The sequence below is a fragment of the Serinus canaria genome, chromosome 18 (assembly GCF_022539315.1).
Source record: "Serinus canaria isolate serCan28SL12 chromosome 18, serCan2020, whole genome shotgun sequence".
Classification (NCBI taxonomy): Eukaryota; Metazoa; Chordata; class Aves; order Passeriformes; family Fringillidae; genus Serinus; species Serinus canaria.
In genome coordinates, this window is record NC_066331.1 from 3192668 (window position 1) to 3214294 (window position 21627).

At 41.6% G+C, this 21627-nt stretch overlaps 1 protein-coding gene across 1 annotated transcript in view; it reads left to right on the plus strand.

Moving 5' to 3' along the window:
* The first annotated feature begins 5072 nt into the window (after nt 1-5072).
* Nucleotides 5073-21627, plus strand: part of PITPNC1 (phosphatidylinositol transfer protein cytoplasmic 1) — a 74226-nt gene continuing 57671 nt past the window's right edge. The window contains exon 1 of the mRNA XM_050981337.1: nt 5073-5213. Coding sequence (XP_050837294.1) covers nt 5166-5213 — 48 coding nt within the window. The 5' untranslated portion in view covers nt 5073-5165. The remainder of the gene's footprint in view (nt 5214-21627) is intronic.

Below are 21627 nucleotides of genomic sequence, written 5' to 3' on the forward strand. Positions count from 1 at the left end.
GGCAGGCCCGCCGGAAGGCCCCGCGCCGCGACAAGCAGGCACTGCCGTGGTCACCCCCGGCCGCCTCAGGACCTGCAGGGGGGAGGTGCCACCTGTGAGGGGACCCCAGCGCCCACGGCCCCTCTGAGGGGAGCGGGATCTGCCCTTCTGAGAGCGTCAGCTCCTCAGCCCGCCCCTCTGAGGGCATCTGTCCTTCAACCCTCTCCTCTGAGATGTACCACTCAACCTGCTTGTCGGCGGCCACCCGCCCTGCCCACAGCCCTTCCGGGGGACCGGAACCGCGATCAAACCTGAGGGGGTCTGCTCAGAAGGGAGGACGGCGGACCCGCTCCTCTGAGGGGTTCCCCCCTCAATCCGCCCCTCTCAAGGAGCCCGGACCGCAATCTTTCCCTCTGAAAGATGGAAAGAATGGATCTGCCCCTCAATCCGCCCCTCTCATGGGACCCGGACCGTGATGTTCCCTGCTGAATGGGGGGGGGGGGGGGGATTCCCGGGCACCCACGAAGGGCAGCTGTGAGTTGGTGCCAGATGTGGCGGTGAGATCTCCCAGTGACATCTCCCAGAGAGCAGTCACGGCCCCCAGCGTGCCCCTCAGCACGGCCACGGTGTTGCTCGGAGCTGGGTATGGTGAAGCAGGAGGATGGTGGGTTTGTGTTCTCACATATTTGGGGACAGCAGGGCCATGTGGACACACCTCAGGTGTGGCTGCAGTGGAGCACTCTGGCTTCTGTGCTGCTGATTTCACCTTGGGCATTTCACTGTATCTCATTCCAGCCTTAAGTCATTTAATGATCTAGCCTTGCTGGAGAGGTGGAGGAAAGGTAGGACACACAGTGGGTTTTAAGGGCACAAGGATCCTATCTAGACAGTCTTGTACCATCCATGTGTTTGAAAAGTTGTGAGATGTTTGTGCAACCCCTTGCGTTGAGGTTGCCATCATCTCCCAGCACAATTTCTTACACTACAGAAGTTTCATTCTCTGAGGAAATCCAGAAAAACTCCCTCGTGTGTGCAAGCAAACACCTCAAATACTCAGGTAACGTCCTGAATCAGAATCACAGAATAGTTTAGGTTGGAAGAGACATTAGGATCACCTAGTTCCAACCACCTGCCATGGGAATCTTTGGATGTTATTTAGGATTTCCAGAAAAAAGTTACCATGAAATTACATTTTGTGTTGAGTTACTTTCAGATCATACTGTACACAGACCAACATGTTAACGTGGCAAAGGGGTATTTAAGATAACTGGTTTAAATCTTTTATTGACAGAATTAAGACTGAGTTCCTACATCTGCTGCACCAGTGTAAATTCAGAGTAATTCAATTAACAAAATATAGAGCTCCAATACTGTATATTTGCAACTGTGTCTCACGCATGCCTTCCAATTAGCACAGCAAAGATCATGGGCTTGGAATCACTTTCTGGTTGAACACAAACTTGATTTGAAAAGTCTGCCAACAGAGTTCATCCATCATCCTTAATTATTTTAACTTAATTTCAGTTGACTTAGGTACTGAAAATACATGCATGTATCACACAGAGTGTATCAGTTGTTCTTCCCTAATTTTGGCCATTTACAAATTTTTACAGAGCTTTTATTTTTACAATCTCATTCTTTTAGCTCATGGTAATATGAGTATATTTTTACAGGTGATGGATTGGGAGTGATGGCTTCCAGGGAGGTTAGAAGTCACATGCTAATCTAATTGAACATAGTCCCATACACAGTAATTTGGTTTAGACAAGTGAGTGAAAGAGGAAGAAAATAAATGCCTCTTGCAATTGCTGTTTTTCTTTACCTGCATGGGTATGCTGGCAAAGGAGGAAGCAGCTGTTGCCTCAAATATAGAATCCCTGAGTGGCTAAAAAATAAACTAAATTCTTATTCAAAAGTCCTTAGTGAAACACCCAAAGAAACAGCTTGGCTCTTATTGTCTCTTACTCTGAAGTGACACTTTGCTGACACAAGTCCATCTGGAGTTCATACTCAGCAGAATTTAACATATGGGCTTTTTCCCCCCAGGTCAGAAAGGAACAATGAGTGAAAAATGTCTCATTTTCACAACAGAGTATCGAGAGCATGTTGCAGAGGTAAGACTAAAAATTTTTGCCAATTCATGGGAATCAAAACCCAAAACTGAGGCAGGAATGCTTGGCAGGCACTGCCTGGCTCATGGGAGCTGGAAGTTTTCTGTCTCTGCATGTCCCCTGGGAAGCATTTGGGGAGTGTGCTTTGGAAAGAGTCAGGGCACTCCCAGCAGGGAGTTGTAAGGGATATCCTTGGGGTCACTGCTTTCCCCATGACTGAAGAATCTTTTGCTGCAGGTATGGGAATTAGTCTTGGTTTTGAGCAGCTTCTGTATTTGACACACTGCTTTCTGCAGACCTTTGTTAATGTACACAGAGCTGTAAGGTTTACTTTATGTTGAAATCACGTGATAGGTGATAAACTAGTTTAAGTCTTTCTCCTGGTTTTATTGAAATCATTGTCCTTGCCTATAGCTGGGTAGCATCAAGGCCCCATACCAAATTCAGGTTCTTTTACAATGTGTTTCAGCAGAAACTAGAAATATTGTTCCCAGTGGAAGAAACCACTAAAAAAAGTACTTAAAACTGAAGAATGCTTTAGATCTGAATGAGGATTGCTTCTCATCTCTGGGTAATACCACAGAATCACAGAACCGTTATGGTTGAAAAGACTTTTAAGATCATTAAGTCCAACTTGTCAGCCCAGCACCACCACTATGTTCACCACTAAACCATGTCCCCGGGTACCACATCCAAACAACATTTTTTGGACACTTCTGGAGATGGTGACTCCACCACCTCCCTTGGTTCCAATGCTTCACAACCCTGGGAAGAAATTTTTCCAATATCCAATCTAAACATCCCCTGGCATTGCTTGAGGCCATTTCCTCTCATCCCTTGTTCCCTGGGAGAAGAGCCCGACCCCCACCCCTGACTGGCCCCTCCTGCCAGGGAGTTGTGGAGAGCCAGAAGGTTCCCCCTGAGTCTTCTTTCTCCAGCTCCCTCAGCCACCCCTGGTGCTCCAGGCTTCCCCAGCTCCATTGCCTTGTCTGGACATGCTCCAGCATCTCAATGTCCTTCCTGCAGTGAGATATCACAAGGGATTGCCTTGGTTTTGCTATTTTGCTTGAAATTCCAGGAACATACAGTACCAATGTTATGAATTACAGCCACAGTTTCCATATTTATAAATGGCTCTGTCAGATTTGAGACAGAAGTCTCATTAAACACATTGTTCATACCTCAGTTGAAAATCCAGACTGTTAATAGAGCTCTCAGATTTTTTATTTCTTTGTGTAGGTGTTTGCACTTCCCTGGGAAGGCAGTGATGTGAAATATTGTGCCATTATTGCAAGGGGCTGGCAAACAGACATTTTTGGCTCCAGGAGATGGCACTGTGTCCTCTGGGCTGAGAATTATACCCACAGCTCTGAAATGTACATCCAGAACCAATGAAATTCTGAGGGGCTTTTGCTCTTTCTTGTTATGAAACACACATTTTATTGTAGACCTAAATTCCTCTTTAACTATCCCAAATACAGTATTTCATGGCTTTTATTTTTTTGCAAATAACTGGTATGTAAGTGCAGATGTATATTTTACCATTATCTGTGCAGTGTCTTGTGTTTTGCTCTTACAGTGCTTCTCTGCAATCCAGTGAATGGCTTTTTAGCCACTGGGAGAACAGGAGAAACAGCAGGATGAGTATTTTAAACATGAAATGCTGAGGCTGTGTAACAGTTCGGGGTTCCCAGGTAGTTTCAGAATTGAGCTCCTGTGCATTTCAAGTTGTAACTTAATGATGGGTAAATTTCTCTGAAAAACACAACCCCCAAGCACATTAAAAAACTATTTCACTAACAAATTCCTCACTAAAGGAGGGGGGGAGACCTCCTAAAGCGCTTCTGGCTTTATAGTTCAGCTAGGAGGGAGGCGTTTTTTCACTGAACTTTCTGCATGTCATTTGTAAGTAAAAAAACGATATGAAAAAACGGGTTTATTTGTGCTGCAAAATGTGCTGGCTGATAGCGGAGGGTTGACCAGAAGGGAAATGGGTGAGGCCTCCACATCCTGTGTATGTCCGCACCGAGCCCACGCTGTCCTTTCCTTTCCTTTTGTACCAGGAGGCGGGTGTGAGCCCGAGGCTCACGGGCTCGCCGCTCCTGCACCGGGGTGTAAATGCTCTGCAAGGTGCCTTGTCACACGTAGGGCAATAAACTTCGAAAACCCGAGAAGTCTTCCCGGCAGAATTAACTGAAATCGCGAATTCCTGGGGCTCAGCGCTGCCGGTGTCCCCTTGCCGGGAGGCGCCGGCGGGCGCTGCCCGGAGCCCCGCGGCCCGGCCCCATTGAACCCGCCCGAGCGGCGGCGGCGGCTGCCCCCCCGCCGGCCCCCTCCCTCCTTCCTGCCGCCCCGCTGATGTCAGCCGAGCCCCGCCGGGGCCGCCGCCGCTGCAGCCGCTCCGTGCCCGCGGAGTCCGCCCGCCCGCCCGTGAGCACCCCCGGCCGCGGCTGCGCCGGGGAACCCGCGGCCGCCCGCCTGAGCGCCGCGCTGCCCCCCCGTGCCCTCCCCCGAGCCCAGCGGGAGCCGCGGCGGCCGCAGCCGCGTTGCGGCGGGGAGGTGGGAGCCGCGTTTGGCAGCCGGGGAAGGCAACGTTATAAAAAGCCTTTGTCTTGGGAATCAGCATCGCATCTCTCCTGCCGCCCGACGTGCTGTCGGCAGGGGCGAAAGCCACATTTTCGGCTCGTTTGTTCTTTTCGCCGCCCCAGGCATGTCTTGACACAGCCGCGAGAGAGCTCGGCGTTTCCATGCACTTCCGACGGATGTCTTCGGCTGGGGCGAGAGCGGTGGGGGTTTGAGACTTTGTAGCGTATCTCGGTGCGAGCGTCTGTGAGGTTCCCATGATCGCAGTGTGAAGGAGGAAGAACTGGGAGAAAGAAGCGGTTGTGGTGGTTTCTCTTCTTGCTGGGTCAGCCTTCCTGGATGGTTGCATTACTGTCCTGTGGACACATTGTCAAGCGCACACAGAGAAAAGAGGCTTAATTCTTTCCCCCGGTGTTTGGCTTCCGTCGTGATCTCTGTGCAGAAATCACCACTTTTCTCCCAGTTCGCCGGTCCGCACTGAGCAGCAGGAATATGCTCATGAAGGAGTACCGGATCTGTATGCCTCTGACAGTTGAAGAGGTAAGATCCGCGCTCGTACCGGAGAGGCTGTTCCTTACCGAGCCTTTTCTCTTGCAAGGCGAATTGAGGTTATATTTGTTTTGCTGAATATTTTTTCTTCGTGTAATGAACTTAGTCGGAGATGACTGGTTAGAGAGGAATGTTTTTATTGGAAAATATAGGAATCCTGCAGGAACGAAGGTAACTTAAGTGTATCAAAAGCATTGTGTCATCAAAATATTGATTATAAAGATTTTCCAACCAGACTTTTAAGAGGAATTTCATGCATATTTGCAAGGGAATGCTTTGTGCTGAAATTTCTACCTGATAAAGCGTTTGTCCAAAACTCAGATTCTAAACATATTTCACCTTTACTTAAAATACCCTCGCAGCTGAACATGGCCTGAAACTCCAGTACAGGTAGGAAAGAGAGGTGATCATTTTTTAGTAAAACTTTTGCCATTTAAAGTCATTGAAAGTCAAACAGCTCTTTCTCGGGGTTCTGAACTCTGTGTTAGGAACATTATATTTTAATTTATCTGCAGGCATCCCACCTGCTCACTGTTTTAATTAAGACAGTAATACCTACACGGAGTTCACGTGCTCTGGAGTTATTGGTGCTCAGGGAGTGTTTGTGGCTGCAATTCGGTGCCCGAAGGCCTGATGGCGTTTGGAAAGGAGATGGTACTTTGTGGTTTCGTGTCCTGCAAGTACAAAAAAATCTCGGCGTTGTCTTATTTGGCCATTTCTGCTGCGGATTTGGCATCGCGAAGGGGAGCGAGCCCTCTCTGAGCTCGCATTTTGCGCCGAGCTGCGCGCAAAGTTCCGCTGGTCCTGCGGGCGGCGGTGGAGCCGCCAGGGGGCGCCCCCCCACGGCCCCGCTCCGACCGTGCCACGGCCCCGCTCCGGCCCCGCTCCGACCGTGCCACGGCCCCGCTCCGGCCCCGCTCCGACCGTGCCACTGCCCCGCTCCGACCGTGCCACGGCCCCGCTCCGGCCCCGCTCCGACCGTGCCACTGCCCCTCTCTGGCCCCGCCGGAGGGTCCCAGCCGAGGGTCCCGGGCGGAGCGCCCCAATTCGCTCATTAATCCGCTAATTAATGTACACATTTGTTCTTTGGCTCCATCCAGGCGAGTGTTTTGCCGCACAGTTTTATTTTTTCCAATATGTGTGCAGAAGTCCTCGGGGGTGTGACAGAATAGTCATCTCAATGGTTTTTTTGTCCGTATCTTCAGATTTGGCAAATTAACAGTTCTCTAAAAGTCAGAATTGGAACTGCCAAATATTTACTTCAGGCTGCTCAGGAAATTCCTTTTGCTGGGAGCAGGAGCTAAAACCAACATATACAAGAAGTTGCATAGACATAAGTTTAATTTTAGTGTGTTTCCATCCAAGTTATATTGTATGCTGTGATATTGAATGGCATTTTTCTTTTAAAGCATAATTTTCTTTGTTTATTGCATTACTCTAATGTAGGCAACATTTTATCCAAGCCAGTTCCTGATGTCCTTAGACTACCACACTTAGTTAATAACAGTTCATTACATCATCAGAAGGGAGCAGATCTAATTTATTTTGAAACATTATTGTTAAAAAAGATTTCCAGATGCAGAAAAGTTCAAAAATCTTCCAAAACATGAAAGGTTGATCATGATGGGGCAGAAGGCAATGGTGGATGTCATTTGTTCTCTAGAATGTTAACAGAATTAGTAATGATACTCGATTTTGTAGTTTCTCTTATGTTGAATCATCCATTATTTAATCCAAGCACAGTAGCTGAGATGCCTGAATGAGGAACCTAGAACATGTCTGCATAAAATGAACATGTTTAGCATAAAATGAACCAGTACAAAACTTTAAAGTCAGCAAATACCTTATTTTTCTTGCAGTATTGGCACACTAAATAAGTCTCACACTGTATTTCTCATAGTGGTTCAACTACCAACACAGTGGGATTTTTTGCCATCTGGGTAGAGCAAGGTGCTGCATTGTGCAGGAGAACATCATGGGGCAATGCTCACCCTTCAAAAGGCAGAGGCATTTTGGTTCTAAGAGGCCCAAGCTGCCTTCTGCAGGGTGCAAAGTCACTCTGAAGTTCAGTGGGCTCAGAGGGAAAGGCAGATTCCACAGGAGCTGCAATTTCCCACAGAGTCGGGGTGCTGAGCTCTGATGTGCAGTGGCACTTGAGTACCTGACCTGCATGGACACCACTGGCAGTTAAGCACCCAAGAATTTTTGAGGTCCTGTCTCAATGGGTGTGGGAAAAAATGCAGTACAACAGCATGGTTTCCCTTTTGTGCTGTTTTTCTTATGTAGACTTAATAAACTCTGTTTTTTCTGTTGTTTGGATGTTCTGCCTTTCAGCCTGTGCACTTTATACATATATCCAAAAGCACTTCCTTGAGCAGCTTTCTTTTTTTAGCACTGCCTTGCCAGTTATCCATCCACAGAAGTCTCACAACATGAATGAGAAAGAAGTATGTCCTTAATTTGTGACGTTGCCACCAACACCAGAGTTGTCTCCATATCATTCCTGTGAAAATAATCTGGCACAGGCAGGAAGATGAAGTGTTGGCTCTGTCAGCCAAGCACCTGTATCCAATCTTCTGTAGTCAGATTTTGTGTGTAATGTGAAAAAATGTGCACTAAAGTGTTGTGTAATGTCCAGGCAAGTAACTGGAAGTCGTGACCTCGCATGTAAATACCTGTGCAGGCAGCAGTGGAGGAGTTCGTGCTGCTCTGGCTGACTATCACAACCTAAATTTATCTCTAGAGAAGACTTAAAAACTGGTAGATGTCAGTGTAACAGGAGCACTGTCTCCAGGTTTAAAGAGTTTCTGGCACTGTTGTGGATAGGAAATTCCTTCATTGGCAACTGCAGATCCTGTTCCTGAGGCGTTCTTTCCTTGATGCCCTTATTAGATAAGATACACAAATATTTATAGGAGGTTTGTTTATCTACCTGTCTGCTTGGAGGCCAAATGCTTTCTTGCAAAGAAAACATCTCCTAGGAAATGCTGTTTGCTGCAGACTGAACTGTTGTGTATTTTGAGCCAGGACACAGGAGGTGGAGGTGCATATTTGTTCTTTGTCCATTAGCACCAGGAAAGATGGGTTTTTCCAAGAGTTCTTGCTGAGGTGCAGTGGCACCACACTACAGTTCTTATATAAAGCTGAGCCTTCCTCAGTAAATTGAATTTTTGACAGCTGTTTAGGTCTGTTATGTGTGCATAGTCACAAACTGCCTGATCAGCTTTAAAATATTTTGAGAAAGGATGCACCATGTTGACTGCTAAGCAAAATAATAACATCTGCTGTAAGAACTTTGCAAATAAGGTCAGGATGAGACTGTTGGTTGACAAAACCAATATGATTGCCAATGAGAAGTCATTCTTTACCTCATTTATGGTACTTTTGGCAAATTCAATCCATTTGTTAATGTTGAGACCTTTTAAATTAGAAAAAGCCCTTTCCTTGCATGAGTACATAAAGCGAGTAAAATCTGTTCCAGCAATTCCACAGGATATGTTACCAGTCTTCAGTCCAGCTGCAATTAATAAATAAGCCTGCTGCTTGGTTATTTTTCCCCTTGCATAGTTCATTCTTACAAATAGCTTGTTACATCATATGAGAGAATATTATAATAGGCTGCATTGTGGGTTTTAAATATCATCAGTAAAAAAAACACATTCCCAAGGAAGTGAAAAGAACACCAAGCAATTGAAAAGAGCAGAGATGCTAAAAAATTCTCAGGCTTGGAGCTTATAGCAATCAGAATTCCACAATTTTTCAAAGGAAGGATTACATGGGTTTGTGCTTTAGAGATACCTATATCTGAAAATGTAAACCAAATGTGATAGGTTAGTGTGGTACTGAACTCTTCTGGAAGAGGCAAAGTACAGTGAAATTCTTGGTTTGTGAGCACAGCGATTATTCTTTAGGGAAATAGATAGAAAGACATTTTTTCTGGATCCTGTAGAAAATTTAGTTGTTGCTGCTATAAAATGCTGTGAGTGATGTGAAGCTGGGTTGTGTAAATTTGAAAGCTGAACATCAAATAAACTACAGGAGTCATAGGGTTTTTTCCTTGGAAACAGGGATGGCCATTAAGGTTTCTGTCAGTTTTGTACTGTATGTTCATGGTCAGTACCTAAAGTCCTGACTGGTTTTTCTCTCCTTTGTTCTTTATTTCAACCAAGATTATCTCTGCTGAGGCTGGTGGAATCACTCCCACTCTGTGTTTTAAATAAAAGTCAAGTTGAATCTGTGGGGAGCTCTGCCTGCATGAGGTGTGGAGGAACAGCTGTATTGTCATGAATACAAACAAGCAGAGACCTGCAAAATGTCTGTAAATGCAGATCATGGTTTTTCAACAAAAAGTCCTTTCAGCATTAACAAATTCTGGTTTTAGAGGTGTTATCCTTGCTGCTTTATAAAAATATCCATTGTTTAGTTCTTGTTTCAAACATTATGAATTCTCCTAGTGTGGATTATTTACATAAAATTATTTCAACAACATCTGTGCAAACAGCATTTGTATCCTCTGAATCTTATGTACACTTCTTCTTTAGAAGGTTTCAAAGTCTCCCATTTTGTGTGCAAAGGGTACATGTTATAACATGTTTTATTCAGACAGATTTAAAGCTCATTGAAAGTGTATGAGAAAGGGTTGTTATGCCCTGAGAGTCAGCAGGTGTTACAATATTTGGATATAACTATATGTATGTAGTACAGCAAAGCCTTTAGTTGGATATAAAGTGTAAAATATTTTTTTTAAGTACAGTGATCTGCTGCAGGGCAAACTACATCTACTCATCCTGCAAACAGATTAAATAATGGTCAACTCTGCCCATTTCCTTCATTTCCCAACTCCAGCCACAGAACATCTTTTCAGGAATATATAAATGTGTGGAACACTTGTAAAAGCAGCGTGTTGGTCATAAACAAGAGGACTATAAACAAACTTAAGCTGAAGTAATCTTATAAAATTTAATTTATTTTAATTACTTGTAAATGAAATTATAGTTGGACCGTGTCATGTCCATGACCTCTGTAGAAAATGTTTATCTGGCATTTTTGAGCTGAGGTTGCCCAGCAAAGACAGAGGCTTATTGTGCTATTTTAACTTAAGCCATCAATAGCTCTAATGCATCTCACACCAATTCCTTTACAAAATACTGAATTGCTGTGAAACATAAAGGACCTTCTGCTGTAGTTTATCATTCTGCCAGGAGATGCCTTCTGAGAACATCAGCAGGCTCACCTGCCTTTTGCAGTTAATACAGTGGAGGCCCTGACACGTTTGTCTGAGGAGGGTTCAGAGTTAATTATTGAGCTAGAAAACCTCTTTACACCATTCTGAGCATATTTTTACCCTTTAAAACAATTCTTTGTGTATGTCTCTTATCACCAAAGGGGTTGGATGTGGTCTTTGGTGGGTTGTCATGTCTACTTTCCTCACAAGGCCTGTGCTGTACAGAGTGTGACCCTAAATTCACCTTAAATCTTATGGCCTGGGAAGAATCATTGTAACAGATAAAGGAGAGAAAGCACCAGAAGTAAACTATTAGCACCAAGGAAGAATACCTATTCCATTTTCTTTGGGTCCATGGTCTAGTTGAAAGAATGAACAGATGAAAGTGAGAGCTGGTTTTTAGCATGGGAAAAAATAAACACCCTTCTTTGCTTTGGCCCTATTACATTAGTTGTGGTCAGCTGTAAAAGTACAGCAATGCAGAGCAGATGTCAAACCTTCACTGATTTCCACTGCAAATAGAAATCCAAAAATATGCAGTTTTCCCCCTTACTCCTATTTGCACATTTCAGTATAACTCTGTGAAAGAAGCAGGACAAACTTTTTCTGCAGACTTCAGTGTAAATCATTAAAAAAATCTTTGAGTGGAAAAGATTAGACATTACCCAAGGAACATCAGACTTTGACATCCACCTCTCTATCTCTCTTGTTCTGTCTTTCCTTGTCAACACTTGTTTTCTCCAAGGTGTATATATATCCATACACACACACACATATGTGTGTGTCTGTGTGTGTATATATATATATATATATATCAAAAAATACCACACATTTGATTGGAGGGCTTTGTCAGCAAAGTACAGGGCCAGTTTTGCATTTCACACCAAAGAAAATGCAGCCTGTTGGTGCTTTAGGACATTTTGTAGCTAAAGCACTCTAAAGAACCTTGATGCTATCAAGAACTCCATGAGCTGTGTTTGTTTTTGAAACATAATGTAGGTTTGGAAACAAAAGAGCAGGGAGAGGAAAACACAGAATGTCAATACTGGCTTTTAAAACTTGGAGATTTCTGGGGTTTTTTTATTTTGGGGTGGACTTTGTCTTGCTGAGAACATGAAGTTCTTGTAAGATTGATGTTAATGGTGAATGATCAGCACTTTTGAAATTCTGACAACTTCTGTTTATGTACCTAATAATGAATGTAGGTGTCAATATTGGTGTCTTGAAGTTTAATAGTTCTGATATATCAAATACATTTTCCCATAGTCCAGTCTGCTTGATTTCTTCATTCTTCATACTTTTAAGGTTAGAAATAATATAAATATATAACTATAATAATAACTAATATATATAAAATATAAGAAATAAGATATATATAATGTTATATATATTATATAGTATATACTATATAACTGTATAGAAATAAAATAACTATACAAATGTTCATGTTCTTGACTGCATATATTATGAAAAATTCAGGTGATTAATAGTTCTTAAAGTCTATAAAGCCCTTTAGATTAGAGGAAGACAAAGATTTTTTGTACTAATTAGGAGAGGTTACAAATTATATTTTCCTTCATGAGGATTCATTTGAGTCTGATAGGCATTTGCATGTTAAAATCTGTCAGAGATCATGTTCTTGGGTACAAAAGGCTGCCCAGTCAGAGAATGGAAAATCCATAGTTTATAACAATGATTCATTCACTAAATTCTTCTGTGTGACTGGTGAGCTGACAAATGTGTTCCCCAGGCTGTTCTTGTAGAAGCAAGTCAGTTGTGGATGCTAAATTCACTCAGGCTTTGCATTTTGGCTGTCCAACCTAACACACAAGCAACCATTATATACTCTGAGGATGGATAACACACACATGCAAACCCTTGAATATTCTCAGTCATTGTGGGTAAGGAATAATCCTTTGTATCCTTTTTAATGTTATAATTTTCTTTATATTTCACTGAGTTATAATTTTCCTTATATTTATCTTTATCTTCATTGATTCATAGAGCATCCATCATGATCAGCAGTAGATTTAGAGAGACTTTATACCAAAATAAAGCAAATAATGACATTTCATGCAAATTTGCTGTGAGAGCCCTCCAGTGCAGCCTGAAGAACTCTCTGTAGGGATGTTGTGCATGTATTTAAGTGTAATTGCCAGTGTCTGCAGGCATCTAAAAAGCAAGGAGAAAGGTGCTCCCCAGGATTATTGACTGTGCTCAAAAAGGAGTGAAGAAAAGGTAATTTAGATTTCAAGTTGGATTAAGAGATGGATTTACACTCTGTAGGTGGAAGAAATCAGACTTGAACTTCACCTGTGTTTATATATAATGCTTTTAGACTAGGCTTAGTCTTGTTTATTTCCTTCTAAGTTCATCATTTCTTTCTAATCTTGGTTATAAGTGATCAGCCAATTTTGAATCCTTGGATATGTATCAAAAAGCTATTTTTAATTTTCTAAAGTACAATGCAGGATGCTAAATTGTAGGAATGACATTTTAATGGCTCTTCTTGGGGAAAAAAATATGCATCTTCCATCTTTTTCTTGTTTGTGGTTAGAAACTGCTGAAGCAGTCTTGGGTTCTATTGGTTTTGCACTTTTGCAGTTCCAAAGCTGGTTTTGCTGTGCACCCTCCAAGCTCCAGCACATCCATAACTTGCACACACACTTAATTTAAAGCACCAGGAGTCATGTGAGTCACAGGACACAAATGTTTGTGGATTTAGTAAAAGACTTCTTCATATGCTCTCCAGAAAAACCGTGGTCTTTATTTAGGGGTTTTTACGTGTCTGTTCTAAGATTAATCTTGCCCAAGTGATTTAGGAATACTTAAACTCTGTGGGAATTGTTTTCTGTGAGCATGCTGAGAATGCCCTATTTTCCATTTCATCACACTTAATGTCATCTTAGGTTTAATGTGTTGACCAATTAATGACTGTGTTCAGTTTTTTCCTGTAAAAATATTATTACAATGCATGACACAATAATTGTGTGATAATGACACTCCAGTGTGACACACACTGTTGCTCAAGTGCTTGATTAACAACCAGCCACTGATGACAAATACAACTAATTTTTGAATATATTTTCAGGTTTTTGCTCTCATTTTATATAAAAGTTATTAATTTTGTGCTAGTGGCACCATCTTCTTGAAAGGTTCCCAAAATACAGAAATCTACCATGAGCTAAAAAATTGTCTTTCTCAGAAAGGTAAAGACAATGATAATTCTATTGAAGTTCTTCCCCATGCCAAGCTTGGATCTCTCCTGGTCATGCATAGATGTTTTTAAATAGTCTCACTTGAACACTGGTCCTAGTATGTATGATCTTATCTTCTCAAAGATGCTTGACAAATTTATCCAGCTAATTCTCTGACTTTGTCAGGTTTTCTTCAAAAGTGCAAATTAGCTGACCTCTAGGTAATATTTTCATTTACTAAATTATTGTACAATGACCTGCAATAAGCCAAATGAAGCACATTAAATACACACATGATTACAGTTTTAAATGACCTACTTGCTTCTTTTATCCCATAGACTTGATATAAAATTGATTTAAATCTTTCTTCAGTGGGACAGTTTTTATTTTCTTCACTCTGGGCGAAGGGAAAAACACTCAGTGAAAATTAGACCATAGAAACACCAATGAGTGCTGTCACTGATGTCAGAGTGACCAAGATTTCACCAAATATTTGTGATAAAACACAGCATGTTTTTAGAACAGAAATGTTGAGAATTTAAATTCCATTTTAATTGCATGGTGTAAAGCTGAAATAATTCCATTGACCTCAGGAGATCCATTACAGATTTTTATCAGTCTCATCAAAAATGGACTTTAACCAATGGCTGTAAACTAAAAGAAAATGTAAATTTCTCAGATCTGTTGTTCTGAACAAGAAAGAGACCAAGCTGATGTCTCTAAATCTTTATTATTCTTGCCTAACCTAAATAACATTATCACCTGCTCAAATTAAGGCCCCAGATTTGTGTCAAAACTCTGAAATGTCTGTGAGCCTCCATTAAGGGAAATTCTTGCTGTCCTCACAGCACACACTTCTCAGTTCCCTCTTTGCTCTCACCACTGAGTCCTAGTTGTACAGAGCCTTTGATTTCCTCTCCTTTCTCCCACTTTGAGCCCTCGGTCCCTTGGAAGAGAGGAAGCCTCTCCAGTCCCAGCAGGCCTGTGGCCAGCTGGCAAAAAGCTGCTGCTCTTGCTTGGCCTGGGCTTTGCAGGGAATAAGGAGCTGCCCAGCAGACTGGAACAATTGATAATTCAGCTCCCTCTTGAGTACTCAGCTCGAGCTGAACCCCTGTGTTCCTGCAGTTACCATGGCCCTTTCTCCCAGAATGAAGCTAAAGAGAGCACCAAGTTCCAAAATTTCTCCAATGTCTCAGAGGGTTACTAAGTTTATTTGCATTTCTACACTATTTGCTATTTAGTTAAGCCCATTTTTTTGTTTCTTTTTCGTTTTTTCTTTTTTCTTTTTTTCCCTTCAGGGATGATTCCCTATAAAAACATGTTTGTCTGTATTAAGGGAATTCTGTTATACATTTGGGATATGTTAGGATTTTTTCCCCCATTAACTTCAGTGGAAACAGAATAAAGCCTAAATAGGGATTTTGTTGTTTTTGTTGTTAATTTGTTCTGCACAGTTCTGCTATAGCTTATTTTCTCCACTATCTTTGCTTTTTTCATGTCTGAACTTGAACTTGCTTGGAATTAAGTGATGCCAAACTTCTAAATCTGTTCTGAGGGAGTTTGAGATGAGGCAAACAGCATTTGAGTGGAAATGTTATGTCATAGTAACAAATGCCTATGGATTAGTTAGTTTATTTCCAGGACCTCATGGGCTATACATTGCTATTTATAATTTAACTTTCTCAAGCAGCCACGACTGTGTTTATGTTGCCATGGTGTTCCTTGCCATACTTGAGGGTGGATAGTAAATGCTATAATTGAAAATTGATACTCCCACTGAATTAAGGCTAACAGGTGGCTATGTTTTTATTTAATCGTGCTGCAAGCATATTACAAGTTAAATGTAGATACCTCTACTCCTGCCTCTTTGCCAAGACATTTTCAGACGTGCCAGTTGGTCTTCAGTGGCCAGGACTGGAGTAAACAACATGAGTGATTTGTCTTGTGACAGGCCAAGGAATGGCAGTGGCCATCAGTGAGCATCCTCCACTTCAGACTTCAGAAGCAAATGTTCTTCTGCAGGAGTGAGGGAGCTGCTCTGGTGCACGGGGCCAAGTCTCTGTCTCCCCCTCTCCCTGGGGATTGAACCCAGGGTAAAACTCCCTGAGCAGCATCTGAGGAGCAGCAGTTGCTGTTTGCTTGTGATCTCCACACATTAGCCCTTTACCTCATCTCAACTCTTCATTTCCTTCTGTTTTCCACCAAAGTTTTCCACATTTTCCATGTGGGCAAGAAACATCCTACTGTCACAGCTATTCAAAGCATCCCCCTCTCATGACCATAAGAGTAGCTTTTGATTCAATTTCATCAACTCCAATAGAATCAGTTAAAGGGTGTATCTACAATACATCATACATGAATCACATCATATATAAATACATGCTTTCACATGTGAATAGGTGCATAGTTTTCCATTCTTCAGAGTAAAAAGACAGAAACACACAGATACTATCCTAAATTATTCTTAACATTTACGTGGGGGAGAAAAGGTGTCATAGATTTTTCTCCCTAAAATATTCTAAGATGTAAAAATTAAATAATTCAAAATAATTTCACGCTCTGTATTTACTGCAAAAAGCCATATGCCCAGGAGTATAAAGTAACCAGGTGCAAATGCTTCAGTCAGGATAGTGTGGTTATTATCAAAGGCATTTATAAAATATGTGTTAATAGACCCATACCAAGGATGCCTAATTAGTGCAATTGTGTGAGCAGTGAAGTGCAGAGTGGAGCTTGCTGCCTCAGTTCTGCACAGCAGTTTTCTGTTGAGGATTTTTGTACTGTTTTTAGAAGCAGCTGTCAGACTTTGGTCTTTATTAAGTTTGGCTAATTGGATCCTCCAATTTTTCCTATGGCTATAGGATATAAAATGAATTTTCAGGAGCAGGAGATGTGTGCATACACAATTTTCTCTTTAACTCAGTTCAGGGTTGTTTCTTGTTTCTCAATTTTCCTTTCACATTTTACCATTTTGTAAAGCAAAGCCAAACAAAATAGCTTTCATGGATGGTATGTTTTGTCATATTTTGGTTTTTAAGCAGGTTTACATTGGCTGGAAATGTCCATGTTATTTAAGCCACTGTCACTTGCTTTGTACACAAGACCAAGAGTCAGAGACTGTCTTAAAGCTTTGCAAGAAGGTCCTTAAGGCCTTTTACAAGCTCTCAGCAATTGCATTCCTTTCCATGGGTTGTTATATTTAACATCTTTGTTTGCAGGCCTTTTCCACAATTTTGGAAGTTAGACTTGCAAATTAAGTGAACTTCTTCAGGCTTCTGTTATAGGTAGCACTTGATTGAGTTTATTGTTACAGACATTCCCTAGGGCCACTCACAAACTTCCATGTAACAGTAAGTGTGCAGTAAAGCATTAGGCTTTGAAGTATTCATGCATATTTAATGGTAAGGGAAGGAGAGAACTCAGCATTGTAGCCAATTCAAACCTTTGACAAGAACAGTGAGTCAAGGGAAAAAAATGGAGTTTGCAAGATGGTTTTGATCAAAGGAAATTTAAAAAGCATTGCTGAAGGTGATTCATGTAGATTAGTAGATCATGTCTTTTAAGGACCATGCCTTGGATTCACAGATCTAATGGAAATTCAGTCTCCAGCTTGGGTTTTTCTTGGCCTTTCTGAGTTTTCCCAGCTCAGCTGTCCCTTCACCTCTTTTTGGAGATTTGGGACCTCTGCTTTCTTCTGGTGCTAACCTCTGCCTTGGAGCTGCCTAAATCTCCTCCAAATAGATATTGACCTGGGAAATAACTGCCTCCCTCTTCTACAGTGTTACCTGTGTGGGCACAAGAGCAAGTCTGGAGTCAAGCTGCTGCTTCAGCAAGGTCTTCATCAGCCACAAAGCAGAATTTAGTCTTCAAGTTTCTGAGCTTTACCACTGTGCTTTCCAGGCTCCATTTTGTTGAGTTTATATCAGGTTATTCCACACTTTTCTTAAGCAGTTACCTATGAATATTCATTCTCAACAGTCACGATTCTCAGTGTGAAATTGTAGCATGAATTTTTATCTTGGTGTTGATGGGTGGTTCCTGATACTCCCTGCTCCTTTGCTGTGTTCATTTTTCTGGTATCTTGCTTTTTAAATACAGGTTACACTGCAGTGAAAATGCCTTTGGTTTAAAACATTTTTTATCCATTTTGTCAGTTAAAAGAAAAGAAGTGAAAAGTAAGGGGAAAAGGAAGGACACAGAATGCATTTTTCAGAGAAAGGAATTTAAATAATAAGGTTTAAAGCAATAGAATTCACTTGCTCCATCAGGTAACATTTAAAAGTATTTTCCATTTTTTGAAAACTGGAAATATAAGGAAACCATGTAGGAAAAGAAAAAGACTTGCTGATTAAATATTTTATCATGAATCACTGACATAAAAATAATGACAGAGCTGTTGAGGAACAATTTTGCCTGTCTTATCTTGCAAACCCTTCTTTTACTGTTGGACTTTTGACTCTTCTAGGCCAACCTTTCAAAGCAAAAGGTCTTTAAGCTCTATCAACATTTCATCACCCCACTGATTTATGTGTGCAAATTGTTTGCATTTGTCAGATTGAAACAAAAACTGTTTTGGAGGCACAGCAAACTTTGCAAGTTGACATATGAAGTTCACCTCAGTAAGTCAGCTGAAAATTTGGTTCCTGATGTCCTTTCTGTAGCAAATTGGTGTACTGCATCTGCTTATGATATTCTAGAAAACAGGGAAAGAAAAATTGTCTCATCAAAGTCTAAATGGTGTAGAGCATCCGTAGACTTTTTTACTATTTCTCATTCCTGCATATTGATGCTAGTTTAAAACAGTTTCTGAGGCTTCAAAGATTGATTATTTCTTCATATGTTGCATTTATACTGATGGAATAACGAGTTGCTGGGATTTTTTTCCCGTTAAATCTTCAACAATTTTTATAAACTCAAAAAATATGCAAACTCTTCAGTGAAAGGTTTCTTGACAGAAGCCAGCGTTTCAGTGTATCTGTCTAATGAAGCTACTCAGGGAATGGCTGTCATGAAAATGCAAAGCCCTGTGGGTGGCATAAAGCCATTCTGACATCCTGAGTATGGGATCCTTTTCAGGCAGACTCTGTACAACTCCACAAATTAATCATTACCTTGAGAGAGGATAGCACTGGGATGTGCTCTGCATTTTCATCAGAACGAGAAATAACTCGCCCAGGATTGAAGGCTCATGTCCTGTATTCCCTGTATTCCTGCACTGCCAATAGGGGAGGTCTGGTTTCCTCTCAGCTGACCTTCTGAGATGTTTCTCTGTAATTTCCCACTGCTCAGCCCTGGGGCTCAGCTGTATGTCTCTGTTTCAGGAGTAGAAGCAGTACCAGAGCTGGGTGACACAGGCTAACCAGCAGGAAACTGGGAGCTCCCGGGTTCCTCTGTGTGTAGAGGACCACGGTGAAGTCTAAGTTTTCATCCCTGAACTCTTCCATCTGCAGTGCTGAGGTGACCCTGTGGTGAATTTGGGGTAAAGAATTTTAAGCTAGTGTCCCAGGTGTTCATTCCCTCTAAGGTCAAGGAGATAAAGTTACTGAGCTTTTCATCTAATCAAGAGTTGCTCTCTGAGCCTTGCAGGCTGCAAGTGATCACTGTAACTATATCCTCTGTGTTCTCTCCTTTTTTCTCTTTGTACTCTCTGTAATATGCCTCCCACTCCCTCTTTTAAATCCTTTTTGTGGGAGGTTAATTTTGAAAATGTAGCTTTCCATCCTTGTTGAGTTCAAGTTATCTTAAGTTGCTACCAACCATCGTTAATGATGAGTGGAACACTTTCAGACCCACCACAAATTCCTCTGGGACTTAACTGGTGCCCTCTCTCCAGTGTTCAAAATTCTTTGTCTATTTATTTCACTTTTTAATGCACCTTGTAAACAATGATTTGTCCATGCAAGAACCTTCCTTATGGGAAATTTGGTTCTTTTAGAATATGGGGCAATGTGTTCTCAGGCACGTGGTGTGACTTTTGGGGATGTCCTGTGCAGGGCTGAGAAGGACTTGATGATCCTGGTGGGTCCCTTCCAGCCCAGCATATTCTGTGATTCTGTGGCCTTGGCAAAATGGGCTTTTGATATTAAATTGCCCATTATCCACTGGCTCTGCTCTGGCTGTGTACCTGCTGACCTCTTTAAACACAGATTAACACATGACTTCTCACTAAAGCTCTCTTAAATTTCACTCTCTGTTTATGCATTCAAGCTGTGCTAGTCACCCACTTTTTTTTCTTTTTCTTGAGTAATAGGAACCACTCTCATATGCTCTTTCTCAATTTTCTGTTCAATACATTGAATAAATGATAGCAAATGAAAAGCATACGAAAAGCAAATTAATACTGTCTTACTTGGTGAAAGTATGGAATTATAATTTAATGCCAACACAACATACTGAATTAATTGTAAATGCAAAGATGCAATCTTTATAATACAACTGAGTTTTTTTTTACCTTGGCTATCTGCTTTACTACATGTTAGCACTAAACTTCAATAGAGGATTTTTGATTACTGTTTTTTTAATTCTTATTCCTTTAAGCCATCAGCTATTTGGGGACTGTTTCTCAAAGAGAATCACAGAGGTAGCAGTAATGCTAATAGTTAGGATTTCAGGCAGCTTATTAATATTTTTGCAAGTAATATCAGTGCACCAGTATTTGCATATTATATTAGAAGTTGTTTTGCCAAGTGCTGGTTGGCAGGATGTCATGTTCCCTGGTTTCCATTTGGAGCTGCGAACTCTTCTGATTGTTTCAGCTCTGAAAGGAGCTAATGTTTGCTTTATTTTAGATCCTAGCTCTTGTAGGATGCACAGCATCTAAACTAACAGGGTCCTGTGCTCCAGGAGTGATTCCCCACTTTGTCACTGCCAGGAGCAAACACAGTTCTGCTGTTGTTTCATCACCACAGCCCCAGTTCATGCCCAGAACACACAGAACTGTCCATCTTGAAAAGAGAGATCCATTTCTATGTCCCTGTTTAACTTTGATTTGTAGTTACATTTGCACTCTAACCTCCTCTCGGACTGTAAATCAGTACATGAGAAGCACACCACGTACACCATCTGCAGTCAAGCATTTGATATGCTTGTAATTAATTGACAGCATTCCTATACATGCTGGCCAGAAAGATTAATGCTCTTCTCAGGTCCACTTCTACACAGTGAAGCCAGTGGGAGTTTCCCTTCTTTTGCACTAAGAATGCAAAAATATGAACAAAAGAGAGAATTCATTGAATGAGGAGCTGTGTGTGATGTGCAAGACAATTCTGTCCTGAGCTGCACTCTGTAGAACTCTGCTGGCTTTAGGTAAAGTGCTTTGTCTTACTCTCCCACAAAGTACCATAAGTGATTTTTGCATATGACATTCACATTTATGTGTTCTTTAAACTGTGCTACCAGAGGACCAAATTATGTTAGAAAATTTAAACTGTTTCCTAATAACTCCTAATAAAATTGTAAACCAATGATTTGCTAAATGACATATAATATGGACAAAATGGCACAAGATGAAGCAAGCTTTTTTCTGTCAGTAGATATCTAGGAGGAATGAGCCTGGCTTGGTAAGCCACTACATTTTTCTGTTCTGGCACTTCTTGCTTTGCTGCCTCATCTTCTTCAGCAAGAGTTAATAATCAAAAATCCTCACGTGCCTCCATGTTCTGGAACTACAAAATTACATTTTCTTCTGTTGATATCAGAAATCCTGTCCTCCTCAGGAGAAAGTGTGTTTTCCTGATATGAAAATTGAAACATCCCATGACTACAAGTGCAGGAATCCTGGCAGCCCCAGTTGTGCTCCACATTTTATGAGAAATGACATCAGCAGACATTGGGACCTTTTTGTTTTGCTCCTGCTCTCCTGTAGTGGCTGCAGTCCTGGAATTGATGGCCCGTGGAAGCTTTTGCTGCCAGGAATGGGGGAAATATGCAAATATAATAATCTTCTGAATCATCTTGTAGAAGGTATTGCTGTAGTCTGAGGCAG